General features: G+C 35.2%; 1 protein-coding gene and 1 long non-coding RNA gene across 5 annotated transcripts; both read left to right on the top strand.

The window, feature by feature from the left end:
• The first annotated feature begins 323 nt into the window (after positions 1-323).
• On the top strand, positions 324-9,097 carry LOC124836540 (Major facilitator superfamily protein). Of its 4 annotated transcripts, none has more exons than XM_088096712.1 (9): positions 328-666; positions 912-1,147; positions 1,400-1,464; positions 1,589-1,751; positions 3,622-3,770; positions 3,878-4,132; positions 4,257-4,425; positions 4,507-4,599; positions 4,809-5,186. In XM_088096712.1, exons 1-9 carry the CDS (start codon positions 438-440, stop codon positions 4,860-4,862), a joined length of 1,413 nt encoding a protein of 470 aa, XP_087952838.1. In that variant the 5' UTR covers positions 328-437; the 3' UTR covers positions 4,863-5,186. The 4 variants fall into 4 exon arrangements, 3 of the variants coding, with proteins under 3 accessions (XP_087952838.1, XP_047167673.1, XP_087952839.1); XM_047311717.2 differs by lacking the exon at positions 4,809-5,186 and adding an exon at positions 8,230-9,097 and having other exon boundaries at positions 332-666; XM_088096713.1 differs by lacking the exon at positions 4,809-5,186 and adding an exon at positions 8,230-9,097 and having other exon boundaries at positions 473-604.
• Positions 9,098-11,370: 2,273 nt separating this feature from the next.
• LOC148194782 (uncharacterized) lies at positions 11,371-13,650 on the top strand. The gene is made up of 2 exons (XR_015781347.1): positions 11,371-11,466; positions 13,439-13,650. It is a non-coding gene; the product is annotated as an uncharacterized LOC148194782 (long non-coding RNA).
• Positions 13,651-14,688: the final 1,038 nt, after the last annotated feature.

The following is a 14,688-nucleotide window of genomic DNA, read 5'->3' on the forward strand; positions in this document are numbered from 1 at the left end:
GAGTAATGTGGTAAACGTGTTCCTTATATATCTCAATAAAAATTTGTTAAAATACAGAGTGAAAATGCTTCAATTGTAAATCTCGAATTTTTTAAGAAAGATTAGGAAAACATGTTTCTATTGTATTCCATTCTTCGTATATACAGCTTTAGCACATTTTTGTTACGTATAAAACGATAGAAAAATAAAAAAATAATGAAACCCATTTTAAAGGCCCAACACAACTTTTAAGGGCTTTGAACCACACTGTTAAAGGCCCTATCCGAACTCCATGTTGGTACACCACAACATCATCCGTGTCTTATTCATTCACACCTCCCACGCACCACACTCACTCACCATAGCTGCTATGCCAGGACGATAGCATCAGTAACATGCTTCAAATTTGAACTCCCTAATTAATTTAATTACACCAATAAATATTTCCATAAAATAAAATGACTTGCGTTTATATTTTGTCTTTATTACCATTTCTACCCTCCAAATTTTCCAACTTTCATCCCTCTCTCACACGCCGCACGCCAATTATCTCTCGTACTCCGCCATTCCGCCGGAGAACGCGTCGGAATCAGCCGGAGATGGAAATGTCCGGCACTTTTCCGAGGTCTAGCTCCTCTCTCCGAATCAGTAGCGAGGATAGCGACCCTTTTTTGCTTTCTCGTATTAGTAAGCTTCAAAATTGAAATTCCTCATCCACGACACATGCAACTTTTAATTTTCTTTTTTGGTCTATAAAGTTTCTATGTGCTTTTGTAAATTTTATCCTTAATGCAATTCATCATGCTTGTGCTGAGTGATGAAGTATTTTATACTGAGCTTGAATTATTTTTTTTAAATCTTTTTTAAATTCGTAAATTCATTTTCAAATATGGTAAAATGGCATCAATGTTGGATTTTGATTTTTGTGGCAGATGCTGGAAAAGATGACGCGTTAACAACTGAGATCGATCTAGAGGCTTCTTCCTCTAGTAAAGTGGCTCCTAGAAAGCACAAATATCGTATGAGCAGCATCAAATTGTTTGGGGTAGAGTTATCCCCTGACAATGTTGCTGTTGCGATGGTGTATTTTGTTCAAGGTGTTTTAGGTCTTGCAAGACTGGCTGTCAACTTTTACTTAAAAGATGATTTGCATTTGGACCCTGCTGAGGTGTGTCTTCTGAACTCGGGGTTTAATATGCTGTTCGGCACATCTTAATTTCATTTTAATTTTATAACATTTGTTCATTTATCTAAGTCAAGTTGTGAATTCTATGTGAACCTTTGCTTGAATCAAATATAGAAACCAAAAGGGCGATGATAGCATTTCCTTGAACTTCCGATCCCTTTTCTTTTTTTATTGAATCAATTATGAACTGATATTTGAAGGACTGACATGTTACACTCATATAATGTTGACTAGGCAGCTGTGATTGCTGGTTTATCTTCTTTACCGTGGCTTGTCAAGCCTCTGTACGGGTTTATTAGGTGAGTCTAAAATCTACTCACCTTTTCCACTCCCCGAAGTGGGTGCTTCATTATTTTCTCAATTTTATTTTATCTATACCGGGGACTGCATTTTCATTATTGAAGTAATTAATGTGGTGTGCAGTGATTCGGTCCCCCTCTTTGGTTATCGAAGAAGGTCATACCTGGTTTTGTCAGGGCTGTTTGGTGCACTCTCATGGAGTTTGATGGCTACTTTTGTTGACAACAAATACAGTGCTGCTTTTTGCATACTTCTTGGATCTTTCTCTGTTGCTTTCTCGGATGTTGTGAGTGTCTCCTACTTAGTTATTCACATATGCTTTTCTCTGGAATAATTTAATTACAGAAATGATACTTGTTGCACATCAATACCAAGCGGAATATCTAACATTGATGTGAAATTACTGAAACACAAGTGTGGGTGAACGGAAAAACTATTAGGATAGAATAGTTTGTAATTAAATGGTAAAAATATATAGATGTAAGGTGATGTATGGATTATCGTTGTTCTTTAATTATGCTGGTGTACTTCCTATCTGCTTTATTTTTATACGTGTTATCTTCAATTGCAAGTACATATATCTTGTAGCAAATGAATGGGAGAATCTTTTATATATATTTTTTCCTGTTAATTAGATGTTGGCTATTTTATGAGTGTAAATGATTGGTGGAATATCCCTTTTTCTTGATGGTTTGCTTATTATATCAATGTTTATGCTATCAATTTATGCCAATAACCTATAATACATAAAAAAAAATCATGTTATCGAAATTCATTTACCTGATCTCCGTCCAATAGTGAATCTTACACGAGTGCAAAGAACCTTGCACAACACAAGAGAGAAAAGAACCAGAAATTAAAAAATTTCATCCAAAATTCTCTTTCCAGAATTCTTCCCAACTGTTTGATATATACAATCCAAGGAATCTTAATTCTTTTTCTTCAGATTTTCCACGTTACTTAACTACCAAGGTACAGGTGATATGAGCCTTGCAGTGTTTGCTCAGGACCAGCGGAAGGGCTAGTATACAGTGACAAGAACCTTATAGAATCACACTACAAAAGCTAATAATTACGGTTGGAGATCCCTGGACCTTCTAAACCTTACAGTTGGATTCCATCCTTCCAATCTGAAACCTAAGTACCATACCCTGCAGTAGGTCGTAACACCCCACCACACTCCGTAGACCCAGCGCCCATATGTGCTGGCTGTGCACTAGCCCTTTGACTAGTCTTGGATGAACACTGCAATGCCAACATCACCATCCATGCCCCTCGTTTGCAGTTGAGAGATATGGTGGAAGGTTCTGATACCAATTGTTGCACTAAACTAGTTTAAATGAAGCAAACAGGAAGAATTGAACAGAAAACTAGGGAAATGTACCCTGGGAGTATTATGGAGTATGCGGGTCAGTATGACCAGGAAGAATTCAGCAAGGTGATTCGAGAGCACCTCTCCTCTCTCCTACAACTTCTAACTTCCCATATTTATAGTCTTATAGATTTAGATACATTTAAATTAATTCCATATTCCAAATTTACACCCCCCCCCCCCCCCCCCCCCCCCCCCCCCTCTAACTATTGGCCGTCCATCATCCATGAAAGAATCTTTCATGGTGGAGAAAATAAGGAAAGTGGAGAGTGAAAACAAAATAAATATTTTCGGAAATACAATTTATATCTTTTTATCTGTTTAACCTTTATGAAATTTTATTGGTTTCATTTCCTTTTTGTCAACAAGGAACATTTTGGATAAATAGGGACAACTGTCTACTGGTTCTCTTCATTAATGACGTTTTTTTATATAGATTTTATGCATGCTTACAATCACCTCATTTTGTGATTCATGCTTTCATATTATTTGATTAGTTTATGATGTACTATATTTTAAATTTTAATTAGTTAACTCCTTCTATAATCTGGTATTTAGGTTTTCATATTGCACTAAGGTATTAATTTGATACCTAACTGCTATATATATTTTAGTCCTTTTTCAGCTTTGCCTTTTCCAACACCGTGCTCAGTGTATGGATGCAAACTCACCTTATTTTATGTTTTTGAAATTTATATGCCTCTGACATTATACCTGTAGTTTTCTGTCATCTGTAGATTGAAATTGTTCAGAGAACTATTTCAGACACTGCTATGTGCTTTAGGTTGTAGATTCAATGGTTGTGGAGAGGGCACGTGGAGAGTCACAAAGCACCTCGGGATCTCTTCAGTCTTTATGTTGGGGTTCTTCGGCCTTTGGTGGAATTGTGAGCTCGTATTTCAGTGGGTCTTTACTGGATGCATATGGAGTCAGGTACTGAAAGAATTGTGTGAACCAAGATACTTATGATTTCTGATAGCAGTATTTCTTTTTATCTTTTGAATGTTCTTCTAAACTCCAATAACTATATACTGTTGCAGGTTTGTTTTCGGGGTCACATCATTGCTTCCGTTGATAACATCTGTGGTTGCCATTCTTGTAAAAGAACAACCAATGCTCAGTGCAGCTACGGGGCCAAATTTTCTTTTTGCCGGGACAGAGTTTTTGGAAAGTTCAAAACAGAGCATTATTCAGCTGTGGGGTTCTGTGCGACAGCGTAGTGTTTTTCTTCCCACTCTGTTTATTTTCTTGTGGCAAGCAACTCCGCAGTCTGACTCTGCGATGTTCTACTTTACGTATGTTCACTGTTAATATGATCATTATTTTCTTTTATCTGTGAAGAGTTTCCTGTGCTCTTGGTATTCTCTTATCACCTCATTGTATTTACTTCAATTTTAAATGATCCCTTATCCATTTCAGCACAAATTCTCTTGGTTTTACCCCGGAGTTTTTGGGACGTGTCAAGCTTGTTACCTCAGTTGCGTCTCTGCTTGGTGTTGGTATTTATAATGGATTTTTGAAGAATGTCCCTTTACGGAAAATATTTCTTGCAACTACCCTTTTAGGTTCAACACTTGGGATGACTCAGGTTAATTGTATTGTTCAGTTAAATGTATATATTTTTAATGTGAGATGACTGTTCTAAACATCTTTATGTTTTTATTGTCAGGTTTTCCTTGTTACTGGACTAAACCGGAAATTTGGCATTAGTGATGAGTGGTTTGCAATTGGTGATTCATTAATTCTCACTGTTTTGAGTCAGGTTATCATTTTATTCTTCTACTCATTAGTTATATACTACTGGCTCCCGACAAAATATCATTTTTGCTGTAGTTACTAAATCAGGTTATACTGAAAACGAGTTTTCTTGTATTTCATTTATCTTTCGCTATTCAAGCATAAAAACTATTTATATTTTCCACCCTTCTGTTAGAGTCTATTAGTTTCTCACTATAATATTAAATTTTTCAGGGTAAATTTAAGTCTGCTATTGTTGCTACTTTTGAAGCTGCTATTATTTGCTAATGTTAGATGGGAAGTTGTTGTTTTTGTTTACAATGCAAATGCACTAGTAACTTCTAAAAGCGGCCTAAAGCACCAGCTGTTAGCAGTCTTTTTGAAGTAGCTCTTGAGGGATTAATTGTACAATTATATCACATCTTTGCATTTGGAAACGTTAATATCATTATGGTCTTGGGAATTAAAGTCTAAGAAAGTGTGTCAGTGTTAGTTACTTATCATTATTCTTAAATGTTGAATTTATTTTTATTTTTCTTAAATGTAATGTCACTCTGAATCTATATGGTGAGGTTGTTGGGTGCTTCCCAAGTAAAGCATTTGTTTCTAAAATTTTTAGTCTTCAATATGGTATTTGAGTGAGTTTGATTCTGCTCTGCCTGTCTACTCTTCAGATCAAATTTCTGACATTGTCCACTGCTATACTTTTCATTCAGGCCTTTTTGTTCATTGTGGTACTGTTCATCCTCTGTTTGTCTGCTCATCGCAACTGTCGTCCCCTCTGTAGATCAAGAGAGTCTCATGTGTTTTATCTTGGTTCTGTGGAACTTCAGTCTAATGATTTACATGATGCACTAGTGTAATTTTTGTCCTAACTGTTGATCGGAAGTTTTTATTGATTGAATGCATTTCTACGAAGAATTTCCGGGATATTTGAGAGGTCTAGGCTTTATCTGAAACCTAATTCTATTTAACCATATTAATATCTCTTCTCAACCCTCTTAATATCTTTAGGCAGCTACTGATCTGCTAACATATACCCACCTTTAATGGGTCTAAACAGTTACGAGACCGTTTCCCTTGTTTTAATACAACCCCTTGCATTTCATTGAATGTCTATCCTACTCACATAACTAACTAATGGATATCTGATAGAAAATGGTACGACAGCCGTCAGAAAGAACTGATATCACAGCAGTTAGAAAGAACTGGTCTTCTACTGAAAGAAAATAGGGATAAACCCCTAGGAAGCATTACATGATTCCAGATATTATGAGAGGTCTGGATCCAGTCCTTACAGGCTTTGCCAATATCAGATCACCTAAACTGTTTTTAGTTATTCCTGTCTATAACAAATTATTGATCTACTGACATAAACCCACCCTTAATGGGTCTAATAAATTGTTGGCCTGTTCCCCTTGCTTGTACTTTTGTCTAACTAACTAACTAATGCGTATCACATTAAAGTTTCACATGCTTATCACAAATTGGCCCGTTCTCCCCCTAAAGTTTCACGTTGTCCTTACGATAAACAGCTTGTGACTGCTGAAACAAATTCCTACTGGTATTTCAACTGATTTAAGAAGCATGGTCTCCAAGCCAACCAGACCATTTCATCCCAAAACTAACGTTTAATTAACCTGGGACAAACACAATTATGTGAGTGAATCAATTCTTTTATAACACTGTTTTCTATGGCCTTTTTGACCGCGAAACAGTGTTTCCAGTTGCTGCTGAAGAGGTTATGAAGTTCTTCCACCTTATTTTACTGGTTCATGTTCATGTGAAAAAGGAACAATTCAGTTCCTGTGGCTTCCTGTTTTCTATTTCAGCATTTCATTGCATTAATTTTGAAAAGAAACCATTTCTTTCTCTGGTGTTCCTCCAGAATTCCAATTGTTCACCATACTTCTTTCCGTGACTGCATATGATTCTTGTGTTTCTTGCAACGGCGGTTGCTCACATTGATTTCCTCAGTTTCCAATCCCTTTTTGTCCCTCCAATTCTTCTTTTCTTGCTGTTTTTTATTCTTTTTTGATTCATCAGATTTGATTCTTCTTTGCCACCTTGATTCTTTCCTTGGCTCTTGATCTATGGAAATTCATCATTGCTTATTTTATCTTCTTCCTCTGAATCTTGAAGACAAAATCAAATCTTTGGTTGAAAAGCACATAACACAACCTTATCAATGGTAGAAATTGTGACAATTTGGTTGCTACTCCATCGAATCATACAGTTGAGAGTGTCTCCTCTCATTGTCCTCTCGCACTTCAAGTTCCATCAATGTTCTAAATTGATCAACTACCAAAGGTACCACCCTTCCCGTCAAATCTTGGAATCATTTTCACAACCTCCACAAGTCCAAGATTGAAAGCTCGACCTGTTTATAGAACTGAAATCATAACAGTGAGAAATAATGGGTTTTTTATTGGTTGAAATTAGTAAGGTAACCCTATGATACCTGATTCCGGATATCTCAGAGTGCTGTATACACTCTTCGCACTACTTTCTCAATCACAAGTCCCCTAACCTGTTTACAGTTATCCCAATTTATAGGCAGCTACTGGTTTTATAGCATAAACCCACATTTAATGGGCCTATAATAGTTGTAGACCCATTCCCCTTTTTCTAACGCACAAACCCTTGTATTTCTTTCTAACTAATTACTAGGATAACAAATTAATGGCTATCATAAGTATCTATCAATACGTTCCGCCCCCACCTCCCAAGCATTGACCCTGGCCCCATGGTGAATATAGCAATGACAGCTGAAGTTGCTTAGGATTCCAAGTGGTAGGCAGCTACTGGTAACATATACCTACCCTTATGGGGACCGGAACCTGACTATATTTACTAACTTAACTAACTTTTGGGTATCTATCAATATAGTTGCTGGTCAAGTTCCCTTCTTTCTAACATAACCCCATGTATTTCTTTGACTACCTAACTTAGGTAATTGCTATCATGTCTAACTAATGGGTATTTATGATGAACATCTTAGTTGTAAAGTTTACTAGCCACTCATAAAAAGAGGACCTTTCTTTGTAGACTATTTATCTGAGTCGGTGTTGTCCTTCTAAATACATTGATTTTGATATATTAGATAAGTTTTTAATGTATTTTAAAATATCAAAATCACTGTATTTTGAAGGCTCAACACCAAAAATCCAGCAGACAATTGATTAAATTTTATGGCAATTCATAAATTTTGGTGGGTTTCACTACTTATTTTTTTCTCCTGACTTTGTAGTTTTCAATCAATATTAGCCAATTATAAAGTGTGTTGGAGAGCTTGTTATTGGCACTCTTGTAGAAATACTTGGTTTCCATGGATTGGAAGTTCGAATTGTTTCTTCTTTTTTGCGATCGGAAAGGAATTCTTCCGACTTGTTTTTGAACATTCACACCTTTCTTACGGAGAAGTAAATTTAAAGGAGGAATATACCTTTTGTTGTAGTTTTGATAATAATAAATTAAATTTCATCTTTTTTTATGACTGACGACATAATTAAATGTCTATAAAGACCATGAAATATGCAGTACTAACGCGCACCACGTGGATAACTTTCGTGTGCTTTGGTTATACCACGCAACTATTTGTGTATTATCTGTTGTAGCAAAATTTGTCTTGCATCTGATTACTGATTTATTTCAGGCTTCTTTCATGCCCGTTCTTGTGCTAGCAGCAAGATTATGTCCTGAAGGAATGGAGGCAACTCTTTTCGCAACTCTCATGTCTGTATCTAATGGAGGGAGTGTTGTTGGGGGATTGTTAGGGGCGGGCTTGACTCAACTATTTGGAATTACCAAGGACAAATTTGATAACTTGGCACCTCTGATAATCCTGTGCAATCTTAGCTCATTATTGCCTCTACCTCTTCTTGGCCTTCTCCCTGGGAACAATCCTGATGGGAATCCAGATGACGATTCCGATATTGAGATGAAGTGTCATTGATTCTGGTTGTTTGTCCTTGGCTTTTCAGGGACTTGTCTGTCTTTGTCAAGCTATAGCTCTCATTGTTTGCAAGTTCAACAGATGTCACTTAAACTTACAGAAAAAAAATTGTATATGTATATACGATGCTCAAGTTTCTACCATGGGTTTTACCATGACACCGAAGTCGAGTTAAAATCAAAACTGTTTGATTTTGTGGAGAAAAAAGCTTCTAGACAATATGATCGTAGTGACTCAAGATAGTGCTAACCATCAACGACAGAGTGTCAGTCTCGTCAGAACTCTGAACTATCATTCACGGGGTTCTTTTGTAGTGTACTTTCTCCTTTTTGTTTAATCATGCACCCTTTTACTTCTTTGTAAGAACTTGGGGGCTCTGTATTTATTAGCCAATAATCGTGATTCGATAATAGGAATCGCCATTAGGCTGCTTACGTGTTTCTTTAAGCTGTTATACTTAAATCAGAGAACAGGCAACTTATACTTGTTATCTTCTAGCAAATAGAAGATTCACTGGGTCCATGTACTGTTTAAGGTTAAGTAATTTTGCCGAGGTGCTTATGTTCAACATTCTCATCTATAGTAAAATGTAGTAGTAATTTCATATAGTTCTAGACATAAATATTCGCCTGTAATTGTCTAAATAAAGTTCAGAACTTATATTCAGGATTTCAAAGTAAGGAAGAGTGAGTCGATGTTTTATTTATGCTTCATGTCTTAATAGATCGTAATGTGTATAATAAAAGTCGGAAAAGGCGAGGTAATGAAGATGTAATGGAGTGAAGGTCATAAGCTACGTACGTGTACTTTATATGAGTGCTGATACATACGTCACTCTTTTTTATCAAACATTCCAACAACACTGTTACACGTGCTTTTGCTTATTATCATTTTTTAATCTTTTTTCTTGGTTCTTTTTTAATCACTTGTAGTAGGATTGTTGGGTGGATGTTGGAATCATCATAGGTGTCCATTTATCTCCCTCTTTATTAGACAGTCTTTACATTATCGTATCTTTTGTTAATATATGCATGTATTGTCCGTATTAAAGTTTACATGGTTGATTAACCTGTAATGACTTTTACGTCAGTTATTATAAAAAAATGATAAATTTATTATGTACAACAGTTTGTAATTGTAACTAGACGATCATGTTCAAAGAATTTATATAGTTAGCATAAATTATATGTTCATGCTTTATTATCAAGTTTTTAATCAAATGATGACGTGTAGTTATTTTCAATTCTCTAAGACATTTAATTAAAGTTTATTTACTATAGAGATAAAATTGAAATGTTTATTCAGTATTAAAAATAAGATACACACGTCGCAGAACATTTTTATTTCGGTGAAAGATATGAATACGTGATGTTGCTGAAGGATGCAAAAACCTTACTCTCTTTTTTTGCAATGATAGTATAGCGGATTTTACGAAAAAAGAAATTCCAAATTCATTGAATGTTGAATGGTTTTCTTAACCATTTTTCCATCTGGTGTTCCTTCGTCATCACTTATCAAGCAAATTATAATGATACGTTTGAAAGTTCTGGAATGAATAAGATGAGATAAGATAGCAGAAAGAAATAGAATAAAAGAGTTATTAAACGTTATAAAATATTGAATTACACAGACAATGTTTACAAGTTCTGGAAGGTAGATGGAGAAAGATGTTAGGATTATTTTTGAGAAAAAGATTTATCGGAGAGATACAAAGTTTATTAGAAAAATACAACATTAATAATCGATATCATTTTTAATCTAAAACTTTAAAACAATAAATTAATAAATTTAAAACAATAAATTAATAAATTTAAAACAATAAATTAATAGTTTTTGTTTGTGCTGAATGGGACCGGAGAAAACGCCTGCTGTATCCATCCGGAAACACTCCTCCTTCATCGATCGGTCCTTCTCTCTTCGCTCTCCTCGCGCTTGTTCGTAACACAAATGGGTTGACCTGCAGCAAACACTCCGACGCTGAAGTCAGAATGGGCTTTTGCAAGTCTATATAATTATCAAAGAACAGAGAGTTTACCTTCTCCTTTGACTGGTATTTATATGATTTTAGAGAATATTACCCATTAATTTACCTCTTAATGGCTTTCAATGCACACTTTAAATACTCGACAATTACTGTTACCTCATTAACTACACATTCATGAGCATTCAACTGTTGTCTCCAGTCCACAGTTTTATACACTTGCCCGATCGGACATATTGTGCTTAAGAGATCCGATCAGACATATCAGGCTGGGACACCCGATTGGACATATTAGCCTTGCTTCCACCAGCTCGGCCTTGTCCAAACCTTCCCGATCGGTTGCCCGCCCTCGGTAGTAACACATGGTCCCAGTCGTAGCCGGGGACAGGAGGCCAAGCTCGGGGCTTCCCATCCCAAGCGCCGGTTGAGTCCACGTGGAGGGCAACTTCGTCAGGAGCATCACTGTCAACCAGGAGATCGGAGGAATTCCCCGAAGGTGAGGCCCTAGCGTCGGGACCGGTAAAAGCAACTGTAAGATCCTTGAAAAATATTTGTAAGTTAAATACTAGATAAAAAAAAAAAAAAAAAAGTGAATAGTAAATTGTGAATAGTAAAAGGTGAATAGTAAAAAGTGAATAGTAAAAAAAAAAAAAAAAATATTTTTGGAAAGGATAAGTGTTCCACGTAGCTTTGAGATCAGAATCTATCAAATTGCAAATAAAAAAATTATTTTTGTAATAGTAAAATGAATAAAAAAATGAATAGTTAAAATGAATAGTAAAAAATGAATAGTAAATTTTTTTTTTGCTATAAATAGCCAAGGGGGGGAGGCTGAAAATTTACACCAAAGAACTTAGAAAATTTTTGAGAGAAGAGAGTTGGAAGAATTTCAAATTTTTGCAAAGGGGATATTCTGGAAGTTTTCAGAGGACGAGGAGATTAAGTCTGTAATAGAGGTAAGGGGAGCTAACTTTGAGTACTTCCTTTTGTATTATCTTGAGTCTTGGATATGCTATATTTTGCTTTTTCTGATCTTATATCTTGAATATGGAGTATTTTGTTTCTGTATGATCTTAAATTTTAAATGAGAGTATGCTTTGTGTTGATATCCAAGTGTGATAGTTGTAAAATGTAATGTTGATTATGTTATGCCACTTGTATGTTATTAGTTGTTTATTTTTTTGTATTTTGGAAGGATTAGAAATTGTCTAACCGGCTCTGCCAGATTCAATTTCTTGTTTCCCCAAACATTCTATTGTTTTCCTTATTTAATTTTATTTTATTTTGGAAGGATTAGAAATTGTCTAACCGGCTCTGCCAGATTCAATTTCTTGTTTCCCCAAACTTTCTATTGCTTCAGTTATTTATTTTATTGCACTTTTGGAAGGATTAGAAGTTGTCTAACCGGCTCTGCCAGATTCAACTTCTTGTTTCCCCAAACTATTTATTGTTTTACTTATTTATTTTATTGCATTTTTGGAAGGATTAGAAGTTGTCTAACCGGCTCTGCCAGATTCAACTTCTTATTTCCCCATACATGTATTGTTCTTGTTATTTAATTATATTGTATTGATGGATGGATTAGAAGTTGTCTAACCGGCTCTGCCAGATTCAACTTCTTGTTTCCCCATGAATTTTTATATTAAGATTATTTTTATGATTGTCAAATATTGTATTCTTCTATGACCATTTATAGTAATGTTTTATTATTGTTAATTGTTTATAATTATCTTGTATGAATTCTATTATGGATGTTTATTGTGATGATTTTATTGAATAAGTTTGTTGGCTGAAATTAATCTTGTTGGAAGGTTTGGAATAAGGGTTATGTAATAGCTTGTATATGGGTATTAAATATATACAGTGTTTGAGGTTGTTGTGAGAGGAAGTAAAATTAGGCATTTTAAGATTTAGAGCATAAGAAAACAAGGTAGATAAATTAAATAAATAAATTGTTAATTATTGAAGGCCTCCCTTTGTTGGTAGGATAGAGGAACCTTAAAAACCTGAGTTGGCACATCCCTGATCATAGAGCAGCCCTGGCCTGGTCCAGTCAGTTGTGACTAGTCATATGTGCTGGCGTCGAAGGTGAGTTTGATGCGTTCAGACATCTGGGTCCTCTCCGGTGACCAATTGGGGTAAAGAAAAATCTCTACTAGGATGAAAATAAAATAAAACAAGTTGATTGTAGATGCATAATATTATCATGGTAAAAATTTCATATATATTTTATTTATCATTACATTGAGCCAGACTTTAATATGTAGTTACTAAGATATGTTGATGTATTTTGGTTGATCCATGATCTTTGTTTGGTGAAAATATGTTGAGTTATACTCGTTATGGGCAAAATGAGTTTATAATATGAAGCATGATATCTGGCAATATGTTTAATTTATCGATACCAAAACGGGTTATTATGAATTCATGATTAAAGAATGAACATGATTGAGTTAGGTGGATAAGAGGGTATGAATTGTTGGTTTCTATGAAATGTTGGAGTGGATATGAGAAATCATTACTTATGAAATGATGTTTACTACCGGGAGTAGTATGTTCGAGTTATACCATGAGGGTTTGGTATGAGTAAAGTAACACCTGAGGTTTATGGAAGCAGGCAGAGAGGGGTCTGACCATAAGGCTTCAGAAAGTAAGACATAGTATGTAAGTGAGGCTTAAGGAAGTAGGCAGAGAGCGGTCTGACCATAAGGCTTCATGAGTAAGCATGGTACACTTGTAAGATTTATGGAAATGAGAAAGATGATTTTGATAATGATGAATTAATGACATCGGAATAATGATATTTTATCAATTGCAGAAGTACATGATTTTAATATTTTTGTTACAAGTTTAATGATTTTATGATATGGTTGGCTTACCCTTATTTGTTTGTACTATGATCATATAACTCATGTTATATGTGATTAGATAATGTTGCAGATGCGGTTGAAAAAGCTTAGAGATGAGAGAGATGCGGGGAAAAACTTTCAGGGATTTTTGTAAAAAGAATAAATTTGTATTGGGAAGATTATGTTGTGTAAAATTTATAAGTTGAAATTTCAATGGTGAAGACTATATTGTTTAAAGTTTGTAAGTTTGGTATTGTACTTGGAGTAATTGAAATAAAGTTTGATTGTTTATATGAGATATCAAATTAATTTAGTCTCTACTATCAGTAATACCCTTTAAAATATTCGGGTGTTACATTATGGTATCAGAGCAATGGTTTTCGAAAGTATTTTGGGACTATGGGGAGTGAAATTATTATTCTTAGTAAAACTATTAATGGTTATGATGAAAATGACTATTTGGAGGAAATTGATATCATATGCTAAATTGTATTGTTATCTTTTTGAAGAAATCATTTAAACTCGACAAAGATGCAGCAACAACAAGTTGATCAAGTACCTCAAAATCATTCTAGCTTGAATGACTTCTTAAGGCATGATCCAACTAAATTTAATGGGGAGGCTACTCCTGATGAGGCTGACTCTTGGCTAAGGCAGAACGAGAAGATTTTTCGGGTAATAACTTGCTCAGAAGAACAAAAATTAACTTATGCATCATTTCTTTTGGTGGGTGAGGCTGAATATTGGTGGGAAAGTATGCAACAGTTGATGACGGTTCGTGGTGAGACTGTGAATTGGGAGAACTTTAAGATAAGGTTTTTGGAAAAATATTTTCCAAACAGTGCAAAATTTGCAAGGGAGGCGGAGTTTCTGACCTTACAACAAAGAAGGTTATCAGTACAAGAGTACGTAGTAAAATTTAATTATCTCTCGAGGTTTTATACTCAGAATATCACAGAAGAATGGAGATGTCGAAAATTCGAGGGAGGACTAAGGCATGAACTGAAGAAGGTACTTATGCCATTGGAAATACAAGAGTTTCCAGCATTGGTAGAGAAAGCCAGAATGATAGAATTGTTGGAGTTTGATCCAAGTAGAGTTTCCAGACTTGCAAAGGGAGAATCTTCAATGAAATTCAACAAGAAACCTTATGAAAAACCACAATTATCATATCGAGGAACAGTGAAGTGTTTTGAGTGTGGAGGGGCACATTTCAGACGTGACTGCCCTAAACTTATTGGGGAAAAAGTTGAAGGGAAGAGATGTTTCATCTGCAATGATCCGGGACACTTTGCTAATGTTTGTCCAAAGAAAAAGAAGGTGGGAGAA

Source organism: Vigna umbellata, chromosome 8, assembly GCF_029865625.1.
Source record: "Vigna umbellata cultivar VRB3 chromosome 8, Vumbellata_1.0, whole genome shotgun sequence".
In the NCBI taxonomy this organism is placed as follows: Eukaryota; Viridiplantae; Streptophyta; class Magnoliopsida; order Fabales; family Fabaceae; genus Vigna; species Vigna umbellata.

What these genes read in the sequence shown, in the direction of transcription:
- LOC124836540 (XM_047311717.2), top strand. Translation starts at nt 438, where the DNA reads ATGACTTGCGTTTATATTTTGTCTTTATTACCATTTCTACCCTCCAAA. An exon ending in TCTGCGATGTTCTACTTTAC is followed by an intron (nt 4,133 to 4,256) that starts GTATGTTCACTG and finishes TATCCATTTCAG; the next exon opens with CACAAATTCTCTTGGTTTTA. An exon ending in CAACACTTGGGATGACTCAG is followed by an intron (nt 4,426 to 4,506) that starts GTTAATTGTATT and finishes TTTTATTGTCAG; the next exon opens with GTTTTCCTTGTTACTGGACT.